The sequence below is a fragment of the Oncorhynchus keta genome, chromosome 28 (genome assembly GCF_023373465.1).
Source record: "Oncorhynchus keta strain PuntledgeMale-10-30-2019 chromosome 28, Oket_V2, whole genome shotgun sequence".
Classification (NCBI taxonomy): domain Eukaryota; kingdom Metazoa; phylum Chordata; class Actinopteri; order Salmoniformes; family Salmonidae; genus Oncorhynchus; species Oncorhynchus keta.
The window spans coordinates 36,536,592-36,557,484 of record NC_068448.1 but is presented as its reverse complement, the minus strand read 5'-3'; the positions used below and the strand labels follow the sequence as shown (position 1 = coordinate 36,557,484).

Below are 20,893 nucleotides of genomic sequence, written 5' to 3'. Positions count from 1 at the left end.
GGAGGCAGAGTTCAGGTAGGTCTAGACAGAGCAGGTGAGTTCAGGTAGGTCTAGACAGAGCAGGTGAGTTCAGGTAGGGTAGACGAAGCAGGTGAGTTCAGGTAGGTCTAGACAGAGCCGGTGAGTTCAGGTAGGGTAGACGGAGCAGATGAGTTCATGTAGGGTAGACGGAGCAGGTGAGTTCAGGTAGGGTAGACGGAGCAGGTGAGTTCAGGTAGGGTAGACGGAGCAGATGAGTTCAGGTAGGGTAGACGGAGCAGGTGAGTTCAGGTAGGGTAGACGGAGCAGGTGAGTTCAGGTAGGGTAGACGGAGCAGGTGAGTTCAGGTAGGGTAGACGGAGCAGGTGAGTTCAGGTAGGGTAGACGGAGCAGGTGAGTTCATGTAGGGTAGACGGAGCAGATGAGTTCAGGTAGGGTAGACGGAGCAGGTGAGTTCAGGTACGGTAGACGGAGCAGATGAGTTCAGGTAGGGTAGACGGAGCAGGTGAGTTCAGGTAGGGTAGACGGAGCAGATGAGTTCAGGTAGGGTAGACGGAGCAGGTGAGTTCAGGTAGGGTAGACGGAGCAGGTGAGTTCAGGTAGGGCAGACGGAGCAGATGAGTTCATGTAGGGTAGACAGAGCAGGTGAGTTCAGGTAGGGTAGACGGAGCAGATGAGTTCAGGTAGGGTAGACGGAGCAGCTGAGTTCAGGTAGGGTAGACGGAGCAGGTGAGTTCAGGTAGGGCAGACGGAGCAGATGAGTTCATGTAGGGTAGACAGAGCAGGTGAGTTCAGGTAGGGTAGACAGAGCAGGTGAGAGCAGGTAGGGTAGACAGAGCAGGTGAGAGCAGGTAGGGTAGACAGAGCAGGTGAGTTCAGGTAGGGTAGACGGAGCAGATGAGTTCAGGTAGGGTAGACGGAGCAGCTGAGTTCAGGTAGGGCAGACGGAGCAGGTGAGTTCAGGTAGGGCAGACGGAGCAGATGAGTTCATGTAGGGTAGACAGAGCAGGTGAGTTCAGGTAGGGTAGACAGAGCAGGTGAGAGCAGGTAGGGTAGACAGAGCAGGTGAGAGCAGGTAGGGTAGACAGAGCAGGTGAGTTCAGGTAGGGTAGACAGAGCAGGTGAGAGCAGGTAGGGTAGACAGAGCAGGTAGGGTAGACAGAGCAGGTGAGTTCAGGTAGGGTAGACAGAGCAGGTGAGAGCAGGTAGGGTAGACAGAGCAGGTGAGTTCAGGTAGGGTAGACAGAGCAGGTGAGAGCAGGTAGGGTAGACAGAGCAGGTGAGAGCAGGTAGGGTAGACAGAGCAGGTGAGTGCAGATAGGGTAGACAGAGCAGGTGAGTGCAGGTAGGGTAGACAGAGCAGGTGAGTTCAGGAACTTCTATCCCTTTCCACCTCTTTATGTAAATATACAAATACACCCAGTGCAAATTAGGCACATATCACTTTCTTTATTTTAACACAAAATATAAAATAAATACCTGATACCATAAGAAAATATATGTGTGCATTCTAAGAAAATAAACATGCAAATTTGACAATACATTTAATTACTGTATTCCCTACAGTAGATTAACACATATTTTAAAGTACACCAGCTGGTGTGTGTATGTGAGTGTGTGTGTGACCGCGTGCTTGTGACCGTGTGTGTGTGTCTGTGACTGTACTGTTCAACCTACTGTCATCCACTATGAGTTCCTGGTATAAACAAGTAGGCCAGAGGAGCGCTACAACATATTAATGCACATCTTTAGTCATGATGACATGGCTGGCTGCAGTTCAAACTACCACTATGTAACTTCATCTGCATGTGTGACAATATCTTGGTCTCATACCTTGTACGTTGAGATCATGTGATTCAGCAACCGAAAGCACACACCAGCTGCCCCACTGTATACATACCCCCACTTCAAAGAGGACCGTGAAGCCGAGTCACTTGATTTCCAAATGACTTTGGGATGATTTGTGAATAAAAATAAGAGTAAGCTCATAACCTACCCATAATCCTCAACAGTATGTAGGGGCCAATCATTGTCTTTGGTTTTTGGTCATCAATGCTTTTAACATAAAAGTAATCCAAGCCCAGATTGTGGATTTAAATCTCTCCTGGGTCATACTTTTCTTTAGGAAGGAGGCATTTTTGTGCTTTTTTTGTAATCTGGGTAAACTATACCTTTAAAATGCAGGAGGGAGGTCCTTTCATAGAATAGAGTCGATCAAAAAGACTGGGGCTGATGACAGGAAACAGACTAGGACAATAACGTTTCACCCACACTCTCCCTGACATCAACCATTTTAACCTCCCAATGCGTTCCACAGACAAAATACCGCATCGCTCAACCCAGAGGAAGGCAAACAGCTGATGCTATTCAGGGACCTGTGAAATATGGGCCTTGGTGTGCAGCAACATTGATTTTGCAGTAAAAACCCTTTTCATTTTTCCATAAACATCCCCATAGTTGTATGACTTCATTACCTATCAAAACAGGAGTAGTGGTTTACTCACAATTTATGGAGCAAAACCGTCCCCCCTGTAATTTGAACCACTGAACAGAACTTCTGGAGGAGACTGAAATCTTTCCTATCAATTTCACAAAGCCTTCTCCACTGAGCTTCAAATGGACAAATACAATGGACTTCGTAGGCTAAAGTACAACATGCTGTTGTAACCCCACAGCTAATGTCAGTGGCGGTTCTAGCTTGTATGGCTCCCTGGGCGAACCCCCACTTCAGCCCCCACGCCAACAAACAAACAACTCATTTTTATTCAGACATTTGGAACAACACAAATAAACAATCATAACATTTAAAACTATATAAATATAAAAATATATACAAAAATAAGACCCGTAAATATCAAAAAGAAGTAACGAAGACAAATAAGAAACACATTTGTGTTGATTTGGCACTAGAGCATCATTACATTACCCATCCCCCCAAAACTGTCAACCAAGCATCAAGACTAAACCCATTCAATTTGGTGATGTGCAGACTGGTTTTATGTTTTTCTTAATGATTTTGCACAAACCAGAAAAAAATGCAACAATGTGTCTGTGAAACTATATATCCACAGTTTCATGAATGAATTGTGGTTTATTTGGTAGCATTTTGTAGTGTGACTGATTTTACTAATTGCATTCGTACTGTACAAAGTTAGAGGTGCGCTATTTGATAGACTCCCCACTACCACTACCTCAGGCATCCAGTGGGGAGACCTGAGGTCAACCCCGCCCACCTCCCCATCTCGTACTTCTGAGTGGGAGACCTTCCCAGGCAGTAGCCTGCCTAGCTCACAAACTAGAATCAGGGCGTCCACTCCGACAAGGTTAATTGACCCACAGTCCCACACGGTGACATGATATCATTGACGTGACGTGCCGATGAGCGATAAGAAAACCGCTGTGCAAATGTCACCATTCCCCAAAAATTGTGCACAACGTCGCCCTGGGCGGCTGCACATGTCACCTAAACCTAAATCCGCCACTGGCTAAAGTGACAAACTTACCTTTCCATCATCAACATATTTGATGCAGATACAGTCCAAGAAACACACACCTCCACCTCCAAAAATCTCAGAGAACATCTCTCTCTTCTGACCCATACACACAACAAAGGTGGTGAGGTTGACAAAGCGAAGAGGGAGGGGAGCTGCTGGTCCACTGAACAACTGGTGGAATTGACTCTGGTGAGGGAAACCCAGACATTTCCAAATTTAGCGTTGAATAAACTGGCGAGCATGGAGAGGAGCTTGACAGGCCATCCATCTGTGTGGGGCCGGGCCCAATGGCATGAGAAGGCCAGGCTACTGTACTTTGATTTCCTGTCGCTGTGACAGATGGTGCCGCTATGGAGGGAGGCGATGCAGCCAGTCATGGCAGGATTCACGACCGCCCCTGCCCCAAGACCTCTCTTTGTTAGGCTACCAGGGGCCACCCAGGAGGTGGAGATCGGACCTAGGAGCACTGAGTGAGTATCTGTGCATGGTCAGGTGTGATTGAGATATGTGCACCGTCCTACAATAAGGAAGCAGAGGTATACATGTATTTGACTTGAGCGATGGGAAACTTGAGAAGACTTCAAATGCTGGAGGAGCGCCCAAATCAAATCGACCCCTATACTTACCCCTATGAAGGTGTGGAGATTTGAGAGGATTGGACAGGTGTAAGCGATATGGACATCATTTCCATCTAGGCAATCAGAGGGTAAGGTGAAGCTACAACCATATCATACCATATCTATCCCTCTGAAATCTCCACAAGTCCATAGCGGGTAGGGACAAGTGGTTGGTTTGGAATCGACACAAAGAGAAGTCTAAACAATGTATCCAGATGATCAACATGTCTGCCAAAGGACATACTGATCTTTGTGACTGTGAATCTTTCTTGGGTTGGTGAAGAATAACAACCTAGTAATTTATCCCAAAACCGAACTACTGTACACAGAGAGAAGGTCAAAGTGCAGGCTTGATCAGTATCCCGAGGGCAGGCCATAGTATTCCATAGTTCAGGGGTTTATACTGCGGTGTATAAATGATCTGTGAAGAATTGATGTAGTTCATATGAAGATGTTATGTAGGCCCATGCTATACAAAGCCCTTAGACATACCCTGGGGCCTTTTTTCAGTAGATTCAATTATTTACTGAATGGGAGTGGGTTGTGAAAAAATGAAACTACATTGATTGCTTCATTTCTACACCTCCATAACAAGGTTATTCGTGATAATGTTAATTGCATTATTATTGTAATAGACTCAAAGACAGCAAGCATCCTTTTGTCAATCATGTTGATATCATTGGTTTGAGAGAGGAGGAGCTGAGGAAAACATAGGCATTTGCCTTGTGAACCAGAGAAGAAAATGAGCATGGTAGTAATAAATGAATAACCATGTTCTAAGCTCTGGTGTCCTTCTCTGTTAGACAAGACTACAGAGTTCCAAATTGGTTTAGTTCAGGGCAGTAGCCTATGTAGCAGAGGGAAACGTGTTTTTGCTTTCCATTCTGTGGATGAGTGAATGTGTAATTGCACTACTAGTGCATACATAATTCAACAGGGTAGACTTCTACTGTCATTGCATGGCAGATAAGGCACATGATGAAGAATAATAGACTTGGGCTAATGGTAAAATAAATAGGCTTCATCACACCCAGGGATCCTCCACAGCCAGGGATCCTCCACAGCAAGGGATCTTCCACAGTCTGGGATCCTCCACAGAATACATGACAGGAGCATTGCTTCCAGCATTAATCTTTTGAGTAGCCTAACAACAAATAATCCCCTAACACACTCGACAACTGGTGGCTGCCGGCAGGCCCTGGGGTGATTTTATTTTCCCAAGTGTTCTAAACTATTTTTGAAAATTATAATTATTTTTAAATATTTTTTTCATTGTTGGACATAAAAGGCTGTGAAAACACCAATACATCAGCTCCGAGTGGTTTACATTTTGAAAATCTGTTTCCAAGTACAGTATTCCCACGAATAATAGAGAGACGTGTGATCTGATATTAAAATGTAAGCAAGGTTTGAAATTATTATGTTTTAGTCAAATATTATATCTGTTGGGGCTTCTTCTGGTAAATTTGCAGCTTACAAATGATTTGTAATTATGTTCAGCCCCAGACCATCTGCTCAAGAAAAAAATCGTCCCGAGGCTGAATCTAGTGGATGATCCCTGGTCTAGAATACCAACCCAAGAGAGGGTCATTTTTATGTAAAAAGCAATAAAACAAAGCAAAACAACAACATTGTGTAACAACAAGTATACACTGAGATCAAGCAGTATCAAGACAATGAATGATCCATGTGTAGCTGTCCTGTCTCCTTGCATTAGAAATTCCAGTAAGTAGAGTAGCCTAACCGTGGCATTGCATCATGTAGATGCACTTACCCTCTCTCAGGAGATGGGAGTAGATGACCCACAAGAGCAACAGACAGCAGAGCGACGCTCCTCCACCTGCTGAGACCTTCTTCATTCCCTTTCCCGACTGCATCCTTTCTCCCGCGTCTCGTCGTATCCCTCGTTTTTCCCACTTTTAAGGTGGTGTTCAAATGGGCGAAGACTTATTCCTATGGTGTTTCGATAGCCCGCCGTTGACATCTATTTTCCGCGGTAAATTAGTGGAGGACAATTCAATAGAGTAGCCTATGTTTGACACGATCCCTTATTAGCAAATTCCCTTCTTATATTTTTCTGTGACTGTCAGTGATTTGCAGTGAGTGCAACGCCGATCGAAGCTTCATAGCAGCCCAAGTTGAATCTAAATGAGATGTCCATTTGGCAAGTTTCAAACGACATTCAGGAGTCAGGAGAGGATTCTCACGAAACATCACCATATGATATCAAGTTAATACACTTCATAATCCCCGGTGGAAGTTCCAGGTTTATTCCATATACCGTATGGTTTATCCATTCACGGATTGCAGATCGAAAGACTCACCGTTCAAGCAGCCTACTACTGCAAGACGCGGAGGCGAACGCCAAGACCTCCGCAAGCATCGTCAGCTTCTTTGCGCTTGAGCGCGAATTTCCTACGACGACGCACGAGCTCATATTCTTCAGTTTCTTTGGTTGAAAGGCAAAGAAAAATAGAAGTTCGGCTCCTGCAAAACAAAACAGGATATAGTCTAGTTATGCACGGTGGCTGTGCAATCGACTGCAATAAACATCAACATAAAGTCCTAAAGGTCACAAATACAACGTGTTGGGAGTAGTGGACTACATTTATCCAAATTCAACTAGTAGCCTAGGCCTAATTTAACTACATTTTTGCAGTAGCTTGGTGGTAGTTTAGAGGCCCACAGAAGTCAAAAACTTGATTTTCTGTGTTGCATATTTCCACACTATGAGGTTGGAATAATTGTCTACTGTGAAATTGTGAAAATTATGATAATGCCCTTTTAGTGTTAAAGCTGTTTGAAAAGGCCACCTGAAATATCAGCCTGTTTTGGTGGGGTGGAGTTTTGGCCTGCCTTTAGTTATTAGACCAATAAGAATGAGCAGGGGTGCAACTTACACTGGGGACGTGGGGCATGTCCCCCCCCCCCCACATTCTGAAATTGCATTTTTGTCCCCCCAGTTTTACAATTCGAATGTGATTCATAACAAGGCAACAGTGTGCTTTGGGACCATGCGGATGCCTCCGAGCAATCGGTTAGGCTGTTTGGAGTGTTAATCCATCTGGATAAAAATAAGTATAATAATGATGTCCCCCCCACTTCTAAAACCAAAGTTTCCCCGGTGAAAGAGAGTTCCAAACCTCTCTGCCAATAACAGCTGGTTATCTCTGCCACTCAGACCACCCCCAGACAGTCCTAGCAAAATACTTGCTTGAGAAATTGTTCTTTGCCAAGAAGCTATTTTTGCACATTTTTTGGACCATTTTAATAGAAAACAATCACAATAAGGTACTTCATTTTTACCCATTAATTATTTGATATTGAAATAAGAATGGGTGCATTGAATCTTTAACTAAATTCATATCTTGGTAGTGTTTTCAGTAGTTAATTACTTTTCTGCAGTGGTAACTACTGGAACTACACACAACTTTTTTGGCAAAAATAAAATATAATATGGGTGAAGTAGGCATGCATTTCCTTTCTTTTTCTGGCATTTCCTTTCTTTTTCTGGCATTTCCTTTTTTTCTGGCATTTCCTTTCTTTTTCTGGCATTTCCTTTCTTTTTCTGGCATTTCCTTTCTTTTTCTGGCATTTCCTTTTTTTCTGGCATTCCCTTTCTTTTTCTGGCATTTCCTTTCTTTTTCTGGCATTTCCTTTCTTTTTCTGGCATTTCCTTTTTTTTTCCAGCATTTCCTTTTTTTTTTCCGGCATTTCCTTTTTTTTTCGGCATTTCCTTTCTTTTTCTGGCATCATTTAGTAGACTAAATTACACATTTTGTAAATATCTGACTCCAGAGTGAACTGTTCTTGCAATTTGTAGTCTATGACATTTCAGAGATAGGTTTCACATAGTTTGGATGTAGTGAATTACTTCAAAGTAACTTTAGTTCAGTAAACTATATTTTTCTCAAGGACAGCTTTAGTGTAGCTTAACTTCTTCCATTGTGAAATCATTGGTAGCTTGGTTAACTCATTTCAGAGGACTGTAGCTTCCCCAACACTGCAAATAAAGGCTGCTTAAACAAAAGTGCTGTTTTGTCAGATTTCTTTTGTATTAGGCAACACTCACAAAAGTGCAATGTCCAAGGCTACATGCTATTGCATTTGTCAGTTATTCTAATTATTTGGCCAAGATTGAAGATTAGAAATAGGCTATCGGTATGTCAATCTCTGTCGAAGTCTTGTCACCTGAATGAGCTAGATTTTATCTCATGCATTTTTGCTATGATCCAGTAACAGCAGCTCTACAAATGTCTGTAGTCTATTGTGATTTATTCATATTGCCAAGTCCACCGAATTCAACTCTCGGTCATCCACCGACTATATCGCTAAATAAATAGGCAATGTCTAACCTGTTTTGACGGGACAGCGAGAAAAGAATAGATCCCAAAAGAATCACTTCCCCTCCAAGGAGTCAATTCGTACAGGCTATGCAGCATTTAGGCTACATGTCAGATAGGATTTCCATCGGAAAGCGTGTACGAGTAGCCTTGAGTTAGAATGTTCCCCTCCCATCTATCTGACTTACTCTCTCTCAGCAGTTAACATTACACTCACAAAAGTGTCATATTATGTGCAAATAGTTAAAGTACAAAAGGGAAAATAAATAAACATAAATATGGGTTGTATTTACAATGGTGTTTGTTCTTCACTGGTTGCCCTTTTCTTGTGGCAACAAATCACAAATGTTGCTGCTGTGATTGCACACTGTGGTATTTCACCTAGTAGATATGGGAGTTTATCAAAATTGGGTTTGTTTTTGAATTCTTTGTGGGTCTGTGTAGTCTGAGGGACACATGTGTCTCTAATACTGTCATACATTGGGCAGGAGGTTAGGAAGTGCAGCTTAGTTTCCACCTCATTTTGTAGATAGTGTGTACATAGCTTGTCTTCTCTTGAGAGCCAGGTCTGCCTACAGCGGCCTTTTTCAATTGTAAGGCTATGCTCACTAAGTCTGTACATAGTCAACGCTTTCCTTAAGTTTGGGTCAGTCACAGTGGTCAGGTATTCTGCCACTGTTTACTCTCTGTTTAGGGCCAAATAGCATTCTAGTTTGTTCATTTTGTTTGTTAATTCCTTCTAATGTGTCAAGTAATTATCTTGTTGTTTTCTCATGATTTGGATGGGTCTTATTGTGTTGCTGTCCTGGTGCTCTGTGGGGTCTGTTTGTGTTTGTGAACAGAGCCCCAGGATCAGCTTGTTTAGGGGACTCTTCTCCAGGTTCATCTCTCTGTAGGTGATGGCTTTGTTATGGAAGGATTAGGAATCGCTTCCTTTCAGGTGGTTGTGGAATTTAGCAGCTCTTTTCTGGATTTTGATAATTAGCGGGTATCGGCCTAATTCTGCTCTGCATGCATTATTTTTGTTTTATGTTGTTCACCTAGGATATTTTTGCAGAATTCTGCATGCAGAGTCTAAATTTGGTGTTTGTCCCATTTTGTGAATTCTTAGTTGGTGAGCGGACCCCAGACCACACAACCATAAAGGGCAATGGGTTCTATAACCGATTCAAGGCCCTTCTTGCCAGAAGTAACCTGTGGTGCTGATGCTTAGGCTGCTGTGTGTATAGTTTTTTGTGTGGTCTAGGGCAACGGTTTCTAGATGGAATTTGCATTTGTGGTCCTGGCAACTGGACCTTTTTTGCAACACTCTCTCTCAGCACACAGAGAGACGCACACTCAACACATGCACCCACAGACACACGCCAAATGTCTTCCCTAATTCCTTTGTGAGAACAGGCGATGAATCACATTCTTTGGATAAAATTGTCTAATTAAGACAATATTTTTTTATGCCAAAACTCCATTGCCCAGAGGAGCAGGGAGATAAAGAAAGAAAAAATAATATTGGCCATGTTGGGAATTTTCCTATTCAGACATAAGGTGTATGAGAGATGAGATGGGACAACAGTACAATGCATTGGGCATTGGAGAGCTTCTCGAACCTCTCCTTCGGGGACCACAGCTGTTCCATGTATTTGATATATTCCAGAGCTAGCACACCTGATTCAACTTGTCAAATAATCATCAAGCCCTTGATGAATGAATCAGGCGTGCTAGATCAGGGATAGAATACAATTTTGAAACATCTGAGGGCCCCGAGATCTGAGAACCACTGAGGTAGAGCACATGGAAGAACACAATGTCTCTGAAGACAGTGGGCCTGAATTTTTATCCCTCCACAGTGGAGTCAGTAGATCAACAATGTGGTCATAGCAACATCTCTAGATTACTGATAATATTGTTTTGGAACATTCTGAAAAGAATGTACAGAAATAGCCTTTGTGTGTGTGTGTGTGTGTGTGTGTGTGTGTGTGTGTGTGTGTGTGTGTGTGTGTGTGTGTGTGTGTGTGTGTGTGTGTGTGTGTGTGTGTGTGTGTGTGTGTGTGTGTGTGTGTGTGTGTGTGTGTGTGTGTGTGTGTGTGTGTGTGTGTGTGTGTGTGTGTGTGTGTGTGTGTGTGTGTGTGTGTGTTAGTTAGTTAGTGTTAGTGTTAGTGTTAGTGTTAGTTACCCGGTCAGATTTAGAGCTCTGCAGATGCCACTCTATCTTCTAAATGACCACCATTAAAACTCCCTGGCTGTTGAGTACCAGACCTATAATTCAGTCCTCCGCTATACGACCAGTCAGTCAGTCTGGTCTGTATTAGCAGATGGAAAGGTGGTCTCAGTTCAGATATATTCATCCACTCTTACAGGGATGCATCTTAGGATGAACTATACTGTGACAACCGTAAAGGTAAATGACACTTGGTTTATTCAAAGAACCCGTTTTAATGGATCCTCAAAGAACATCTTGGGGTTAATTTTTTAACTAACCCCCGTCCACTGTTAACAATAACACAGTATTTTAGTTCTCATTATGATTTTAGTGTTAAAGCAGAATAGAAATAAAATATGAGGTCAACTCCCAGCATAGCCCCATGTCCAATGGGTACATCTGGCGTGTTGATGTTAATTAATGTGTTGATGTTCTCCTTATCCAAAGCCAAGATGGTTTTACACTGTATGGTGATCAAATAGGTTTCCTGTTAAATCCATCAGAGGTGTAGGGAGGGTGAAGTCTGAATCCAAGAAATAATCATTATACAGATGATTAACAAAACATGCACACAACAGTATTCCTACCTTGGTTTTTGTGGTGAATGTGAATGAAAAAAACTTTTGGTAATGTTTTTCATACACACACCTTGTCCATAAGGTAGAGGCCTATGGGATATTCATTGAAGAGGTAAGGGATCTGCACAACATACCTTTGTATGCCTCCTTGTCTGTATACCTGCAGATACAGACACAGAAGAGACCAGTTTAGTCATCTGCACCCGATACAGCTACCGTAGCCTTTTACATATTCTTATAGCCTATTCTTACCTTTTGATTGATATCCATTGAATTGTGTCTATTTTTTGTTTTAGAAAGATTTGCACAAATATGAAAAGATAAATAGTATCATCATAAAACAACATCAAGTTAGTTCATACAAGGGACAAACCTTCCCTTAAATTGAGGAGCTCTTAACATTTTTCAGTTAAGTGCCAGCACCTGCTGTCCTTTCAAATTCAAATCCAAATGTTTAATTTGGGCAGTTAGTTGGTGGGGTTCTTGCAGGAACCTAAGGAGGTTTCCTCGATGAACCCCACATCCTATGGGGTTCTTGGAAGAACCTTTTGGGGGACAGTTTCAGTCCCAAGAACCCTAAGGTTATTCAAAGAACTTTGATAATCTTAGAAAAGAACCCTTGTTGAACCCCCAATTTTTAGAGTGTTATCTTGTGTACCAGACTCATGAGGCCGTTGAAAGACACTAAAATAAGACAGAGATGGATAAAATATGCCCAAACCCACATGCAGACCAATCGTCTTATGCCTGTACCACCCACTGCCATTGTGTCCTTGAGCAAGGCACTAAAATGAACATTTCAGCAAGGCACTAAACTCAACATTTCAATAGCGTGAAAGCTCTCATACTCTAATGCTCTTGTTCATACAACAACCCTACATAGCCCAGTCTCTTCTTTGGTTACACCACCAGCACTCTGCTCAACCTTACAACAACTCCAACACCCATGAGCCACACCAATTCTTATTTGGCAATTACTATGAATAGTTTCCTTCTGCTCTTTTCTTCTATGGGCAAGGCAGCAAACGGACTGACACAGAATGGCCCTCTTTCTGCTCCGCTGGAGTGAGAGCCGTGTTGACTATCTCTCTGCAAAGGGACGGGAACATCTGTCCTTCTGAGATGCAGCGGACCTTGAAAGGAAAACAAACAAAATTCGCAAGCAGCAAGAAGGCCCTTCCACAATTACAAAGCGGACACACGTGCCCCTCATAACAAAGTGGGGTTCTAAGGAGTTTAGTTCTCTTTGAACTGGGTTTTATTTCTGTGGCTCGCCTCAAGAATAATTGTGGACAGAATTGTCACTGGGTAGCTGCTGGGTAGCTTGCAGAGTCCATAGCCTAGGAGGCATGGTGGACTAAGCAGTCTGGTGAAGAAAAATGTACTCTAATTTGCACTTTTTAGTTTTTTTTTTTACCCCAATTAGATGTATATAGCATTACAGGGATGATGGAACCAAGACACTCCACTTAATATGATATGTATTCATTTGTGGATGTCCATCACCCATTTCATATGATATGTTGCAAATATCAAAATGTACAATATGCTACAAATTTACAAAAAAGTATGATATGCTACAAATTCTAGCTAGGTGGCTAATATTAGCTGGCTGGCTAACGTTTTCTCGGTTAGGGGTTAGGGTTAGGGTTAAGTTTAGGATTTCGGCTAAAGGTTAAGGTTACAGGAAGGGTTATCTAAAAGGGTAGGGGAAGGGTTACCTAACATGTTAAGTAGTTACAAAGTGTTAAAAAGTAGTAAGTAGTTGACAAGTTGATAATTAGCTAAAATGGTTAAGTTGTTCGTGATGAAAGTTAGGGTTAGCTAAAAAGGTTAAGGTTACAGGAAGGGTTATCTAAAGGGGTTAGGGGAAGAGTTAGCTAAAAGGGTTAGGGGAAGGGTTAGCTAAAAGGATTAGGGTTAGGGGAAGGGTTAGCTAAAAGGGTTAGGGGAAGGGTTAGCTAAAAGGATTAGGGTTAGGGGAAGGGTTAGCTAAAAGGATTAGGGTTAGGGGAAGGGTTAGCTAAAGGATTAGGGTTAGGGGAAGGGTTAGCTAAAAGGGTTAGGGGAAGGGTTAGCTAAAAGAGTTAGGGTTAGGTGAAGGGTTAGCTAAAAGGATTAGGGTTAGGGGGAGGGTTAGCTAAAAGGGTTAGGGGAAGGGTTAGCTAAAAGGATTAGGGTTAGGGGAAGGGTTAGCTAAAAGGGTTAGGGGAAGGGTTAGCTAAAAGGGTTAGGGTTAGGGGAAGGGTTAGCTAAAAGGATTAGGGTTAGGGGAAGGGTTAGCTAAAAGGGTTAGGGTTAGGGGAAGGGTTAGCTAAAAGGGTTAGGGTTAGGGGAAGGGTTAGCTAAAAAGGTTAGGGTTAGGGTTAGCTAAAAAAATGTTAAGTTTACAGGAAGGGTTATCTAAAAGGGTTAGGGGAAGGGTTAGCTAAAAGGATTAGGGTTAGGGGAAGGGTTAGCTAAAAGGATTAGGGTTACATTTAGTCTGAGACCAGGCTGGATGAAATGGTCCCTTAGAGAAGGATCCTTAAAGGAAGTTTTGATAGGCCTACAACAATGCATAAATATACAAAAGATCCCAGTCCTAGTTGCTATCTAGCAGTCAGATATCCTAAGTTTGTTAGGATATGCAATCATTTATTTATATGAAAAACATTAGCTAGCACATACCTAGCGTTTCTGTCTGTAACCTTGGCCTTGGTTGTTCAACTTCAGCCCATAGTGAATAAGCAGTAACTGTCAAGTTCCTTACTTGACATATTGTGATAATGCAACGTATCAATGGGACAGAGTCAGTTGTCGAATATTCATTGCTTCTGATTTACTTCCTTCATTGGTAGTCTCAAATTGAGAGGCACAATTGTCGAATGGTTGCAATAAGAAATTGTGTTTTTTTCAATGATGAAAGGTGAATGTGAAAGTCAAGGGCATAACTTTGATTTGAAATGTGGGGGGGACACCAGAGGGTAAAACATGAGTGTCCGTGGGGACAGGACTATGTAGGGGGAGGGTAGGGTCAAATAGTGTTCGTGGAATTATACAGTACCTCTCAATACAGGATTGGCCAACCCTCTTACTGGAAAGCTTTTGCTTTAGCTTGCAGGCCAGGATGTTCACTGCCTGAATGGAGGACACATACATGTACATCATACTGACACGGTCCATCTCATCCTCTCCATGTCTCCTTCCCTTTATCTTCACTGATCTGAAGACACACGCTAGGTTAAAGCAATATGAAGGATGTTTACTGACTACCGGGCATTTGCGTTCACCTGTTCAGTTCTTTAATGTCAGTGCAGATGGAGGAAAGCACACAAAGAGAGGAATTGTTGAGTTCTCTCTTCAAATTGCCAATAGCAAATATGAATCCACTGTTGATCTTCTTCATCATTGTGAGACGGGAACTTGAGTAGCCTTGAAGTGTTTGTTTTTGATTAGCAGTGTTTAATGGTCTCTACACATTCAATTATCAGCCTCTTTGGCAGTCGATAGTCATTCGCTCATTAATGGCCCAGAACTGATTACCAAGGAGAGGAGGAGTGAAATGTGATTAATTTAAAACCACTAATTGATTAAATCCACTTAGAGGAAGGTGGGAATTTCAAACCTGAGCAAGTTTGCAGTTGAATGCCACCCCCTTCGTCTTTGTAATAAAGAATGGCTACTGTGTGTGTTAGCATTGGTGCCTTCTTGTGACAGGTCTCTGTTGTAAAAGGGATGTTGAATATCAAAGGGGTACCAGTATTTGATACAGGATAGGTAAGAATACCACTGAATATTTGGTTCACAGTACAGAAATACTAACCCGCATGCATGCCAGCCTGATCAATTTGCTTTAAACTAAAAGGCTAGAACAATGCACAGCAGATAAGTTCAAAGGATAATTCCCCAGCTGTACATTTGCTTACACTCTCCAATCAAGTGTAATTGTTCCATGTGTTCTGGATCTATGTAGTGTATGTAGACTATGTGTAAATTCCTCTTCTACATTCTGTCTGTATATTCTGTCTATTGCTGGCAGCACCATTTCACCAAGTCAAAATTTACATTTACATTTACATTTAAGTCATTTAGCAGACGCTCTTATCCAGAGCGACTTACATGCTGGGGATATATGTAGATGTCGGCCTAGCTGGCGAAAAAAGGGGATTCTGATTCTGACTCAATTCAATAGTATCTATACTTTACAAGTGGCTGTGGTTAAAAGTGCTCCAATTATACATGCCTATATGTGGAGCCAGATGCATACAGCCGCAGAGGTAGCTGCAACAGTCATTTATTTATTCTACATTCATCTGTCTCAGTCCGATAACTGCTGAAATACTGCTCTACTAGAGCCCTATTTGGAGGCACAGCATTAGTGCAAAATAGAGCTCTCGTGTGCAGGCTCACACAGGCATACAGACCTACCTATCCTACTGTCTTTTTTCAGACCCCTTGGCACAAACATTCCCACCAGAAGTAATTGGAGAGGTGTGTATGTGTGGGTGTGTGTGTGTGTGTGTGTGTGTGTGTGTGTGTGTGTGTGTGTGTGTGTGTGTGTGTGTGTGTGTGTGTGTGTGTGTGTGTGTGTGTGTGTGGGCATGTGTGCGTGCGTGCTTGTGTATTTTCGATTCACGGTTGCATTCGAAGGATAAGTCAATGAGTAAGACTCACTGCCCAACCATGCGCAATCTGAGCAAAGGTAATTGGCTTGGCTGTCGCTCCACATCAGCAACATCAACTAAGCTGGCAGGAGTCTTGTCGGCTGTAGTCTCCACATGCTTCAAAACAACATGCCCCTCTACCGCTGCACCATCTAGCGTCTTGACCAGCTGGATCAAGGCCTGGAAACTGCTTCATTCACAACCACAAGGTTCTCCAGCGGGTGGTGAAGACGACCCAGTAATTCACTGGAGCGGTGGTCCCACAGCCAGGCTGAAGATGTGCTGTTGCTATTACACATGATTTTAAGACCATCCAAACACCTCTCTTCATGTACTGAATAAATAGTAACAAATCACACTGAATTGCTAGATGGTAGGTTTCCATCCATACATTCTCAGATAAAAAAAGAAGCAGATTGGCTAAGGTCTTTGAGAACATTTTTCGCATTCTCAGAGGACTGGAGAAGTTGCCCCTGTATACAATATGAGAGGTTACATTGGAGTGCAGACTGAGATCCTTTTGAAAGAACCAGGCAATGCTCGCAATGCTATTAGTGCTTCCTAAGACACCATGACAAAGTGGTGCCATGCAATCCTATTCATCTTGCAGCTCTGGCCTGGAGCCGCTCACACTTCCCTTACAGACAGGCTGTGTCCCAAATGGCACCCTATTCCCTATATGGTGCACTGCTTTTGACCAGAGCTCAATGGGCCCTGGTCAAAAGTAGGGCAGTACACAGGGAATAGGGTGCTATTTAGAACACAGCCAGAGGGAAATGAGAATAGGGCAGGAAAGAGTACGCTATTGAATCAGTGAAGGGATGAGACTTATCCTGGTGCAGTTTGGGCCACCGTTTTCAATGTGTAATGTTACTGTGAAAACATATTGTGACTCAAACACAGGACTCCATATTGAGTGTTCAGTAAAAGGGAGTTGTAGACACTCTGCTGTTTCCTTCCTTGTGCGAACCACACCAATCTACTGCCATCTCATTTCAGAGAATGGACCCAAAATAATCTTCGTCAAAGCTGCAGGAAGGAGTTGGAGTTCAGTTGTCAAACTATCGCCTGTTAAAGTGACTTCTCCCAACACATATTTGAAATCGCTTGTTGATAGTTGCTCTGAAACGGTAACCTCTCTTTATGCTATGAGTGTAGATAGAGGGATAGTGTTTTAGTGTGTGAGTGAGTGTGTGAGTGAGTGTGTATGTGCGTGTGAGAGAGAAAGAGAAGATGGAGAGAGAAAGGAAGCAAAACAGACAGAGGCAAACGAAGCTCACGGGATGGAGATGAAAAGGGGGAGAGCAAAAGGGAAAGTGAAAACTCATAAGATGTAATCAAGCGTACGCCCATTGTGCAGAATTTACAGCTGTAATTTGGTATTCCAGGGCTCCTGTCTGGCTGGAGAGGCACGGCACATTCTCATTTGCCAGAAATGTCTCTGCTTGGTGGGCTTTCTGCCTCTCTCCAACAGCTCAAGGCACGGACACAGAGTAGAACAGTTACAAACCCGGCACAGTTCAAAAGAAACCTGCGACAGAGCACAGAGACCACATACTGTGGAAATACTATAACACCTCGCGACAGAAGGCACAATGCCAACGGGATTATTACTCTGCAGGAAGAAGAGCTGAAAAATACTGTGAACCGGGACAGAAAAAGACAACCTTATTTCCATATTTTCATAAGGAGCGCTAAATAGACCAACCAAATCAAAAATGACAAAATTAGTGACAATGCCAACAATGTCAATCTAAGGTTTAAATTGAGTTCTGGGCCCGTATTCAGAAAGTGTCTCAGCGTAAGAGTGCTGATCTAGGACCAGGTGTCCCCTTGTCCATTCATTGTAATCTTAAAACAAAACTGATCCTAGATCCGCACTCCTACTCTGAGACACTATCAATACTGTCCCTGACCACTTTGAGAGCTCACCACCTCTAATAGCAGAGTAGGGTTTTGTGAATGTGTGTTGCAGAATCAGCAACAAGACACACGTATTTGTTCCGGTCAACTCCTCTCAAGGCAATGAAACACACAGTAAAAAATACATCTGTGCCTAGTGTGAGTTCACTAGCTGTTCACCCATTGTATGGTTACCTTGACGAACAGCCTGTAGTTTGATTAGAAACCTGCTTGCTCCATTGTGCTGGGTGGTACTGAGGGGGAAGTCAGGGGGATTGGGCACTCACTCGTCACTTGTTCTTAACCAGACAACAAGCAAACATGGCTCCATGATGCTTTCTGACTGAGAGACTGATGGCCATTTGCTTCAAAATCTACAGAAACAAGCCATGGGTGCAGTTAATGGGTGCTCAATTTTGATCGAAAGGAATGAGCATGTGGTGCTTGTACTGTCTGTGTGTGTGTCTTAAAGCCAAAATCTCCAAACTAACATAGATGGATGGAATGAGCAACTATTAATCGTTGATTAAATTATGTGTGTAGTTAGACGTGTGTGTATCTTACAGACAGAAGATCGGCAGCCAACCGACAAGCAGCAGTAGATCGGTATTTCCTCTGTGGCTGTAAATAGCTGTGCTGCTGTATTGTGCTGTGCTGTGGTCGCCGGGGGAACGCAGGCTGTTGTTGTGGGGCCAGCAGCACCAGCACTATTGAGTAAATGTCATAATGCTCCTATGATGTCTTCATATGGAGGAGAGTCACTGCTGGGTGCCCGCTGTTTCGCTGTGTAATGAAATATGTCGGCCGTGATGTATGGTTGTGAGAGAAGCCCAGATTGAAAATTGAATCACACTAACTTAATTTGTGGTCGGGGCAATCAAATTACCTGTTTTGGCTGCAGTGCTGACGATGAATTCATCTTTGTGACCAAACTGTCACGCCAGGGTAAGGGGGCGGAGGGGACAGAGTATGTAGGGGCGATAGAACAATTTGCTGTTGGCGCTGAGTTGTAGATGTATGCTTGTGACCACCATAAAGCACATAGTACTGTGAAATATGTTTTACATAGTGTAAAGGCCATACTACATACAGACTTCGTAACACCTACATAGACAGGCTCTACAAAAAAACACAGATCAGCCTTTCAGAAACATTTATAAAACGCCAACGTCAGCTTATGTCGAGAGCCACTGACTGACATAGGGTATAAAGTGACATACGAACCTACGGTTGCTGACACAGGCCTGGGTATTTCCTACTGTGTGGTCATGGTGTAATGGCTTTCCCAGAAAGCACCTTGGATATTTTGGAACTGGGAGTCTTTCTTGAAATATATTTATTGGTGTGGTGAGTTACAAAATGGTCGAGGCAATTGGTTGGTTAGAAGCGGGGCTTTAGAACTTCTGTGACACAGTCATTCAAAGGGTACGCTGGGAACGGAGTTGACATCTTATTTCTATCCCTTACTTAACGCGCCACGACCCAACAGACACGGCATGCCGATAGAGCAAATACACCCGATAAAATAAGTAATTACATAGTTATTGTGTTCTATTCACTGAGGTATACCGAATCAATGAATTGTGAAATTTGGTCACGGTTCAACCAATTATTCCAATTGTGACCAAATGTCTGACAGACCATTGAAATGATAGCAATAATGTGTGCACACACTTCACACCCACAGTCATTTCACACTCTCCAACACACACAGACACACTCTTCACACATTTCTCTCGCTCTCTCACAAGCACACATGTACAGTACATGCCGTTGAATCGCGGTACCTGAATAGCGAGAGAATCTCAGAGCAATGCAGCCAAGCAACAAACAAAAAAAGAGCCGAGCGACACGACCAAGCTTTTACGTAATGGAGAAACAAACACATCAACACCCAGGATCACACGTCTTTGAACGGGAGTGCCGATGATCACAAACGACGCGGACAGACGAACTTTCAACGTTATCGTCATCACAGATCGCCGCGTCTCTTTGTCCAACCAATGTGTCATCTGTTACACGAAGCAGATCACTGCCTTAAGCCCAATGTCAAGCTCGTCAGCAGAGGACATTTGCTCGAATGGTTAAGACGTCGTTGGGTTCCCGAGCAGGAGACCCGGGTTCACATCCCACCAGTAACAGAAGAACATAATGAGACGACGTTCCTCGACTTCATTCTGTAATAACACACAACCAAGAGCCTTCGCCGATGGCGTCACACTGTGAAGGCCACCTTACCAAACACACCTCTCTCTGGTTCTCACCACTTCTAACACACCAGACAACTACTGTCATCGCTCTGTGCAGAAAGTGCAGTGCATTTAGAATCTTAAGGTAAAACAAGCCCCTATAAATAACCTTGTTTACCCCTTTGTGTTGTGCCTGTGTCCTGCTGTGAACAACCCACTGTTTTGCTTTGGTGGAGAGTCACATTCTATAAGAGTAAGCTGGGAGACAGAGGAGAGCAATTTGAGAAAGAGACGACGGAAGAAGAGGGGGAGAAGAAAATGCAAAAAGATGGCGAGATTGGAGGTGAGTTGAATCTGCTCGTGTGAGAAGGGCTGATGTGCACGTTGGTGTCATCCCCCTCAGTGGCCGGTTGTCACGGTAATGATGCGGAAGTAAGATATAGTCACTTTATCACCACACTCAGGGTCTAACATGGCCTGGGCCTTTGTCTCTCCTGCTCCCTCTGTCTTCGGTTCCAAACTCGCTGTAAGTGACAAATTGATCCTTGGAGACATGCCTTTTTGTCCCTGCTTGCACTGCTGAACAATGAGAGAAAGGAAAAAAAGACGTGGAAGTACAATATCTGGGAGCCTGGATGTGGATAATGTAGTAACTGCCTGATCGCAGGGTTATAACGGTTCCACTACCCTATTGTCCTGGGCAAAAGCCGACTACTCACACTCCAATTAATTTGCGCACAAAAAGATGGAATTTATTTTTACTTGTGCACCTCGTGTTATATCAAGGCCTAACCCTGCTCTCGTCCGTATACACTCGTACTAATATCGAACGAAAAACTGAGGGCACACAGCTGAGCTGTGACCCATCAAATAACCCCAAACATCACAGATATCCTACTCTTTCATCTAAATTGGCTTCCTCCACATCCCATCTCCTTTAAAACAAAA

At 43.2% G+C, this 20,893-nt stretch overlaps 1 protein-coding gene across 2 annotated transcripts in view; it reads right to left on the bottom strand.

Moving 5' to 3' along the window:
• Positions 1–6,623, bottom strand: part of LOC118361229 (chemokine-like protein TAFA-5) — a 47,255-nt gene extending 40,632 nt beyond the window's left edge. For both annotated transcript variants that reach the window (XM_035740989.2, XM_035740990.2), the window contains exon 1: positions 5,865–6,623. In XM_035740989.2, coding sequence (XP_035596882.1) covers positions 5,865–5,967 — 103 coding nt within the window. In that variant the 5' untranslated portion in view covers positions 5,968–6,623. The remainder of the gene's footprint in view (positions 1–5,864) is intronic.
• Between the last annotated feature and the right edge of the window lie 14,270 nt (positions 6,624–20,893).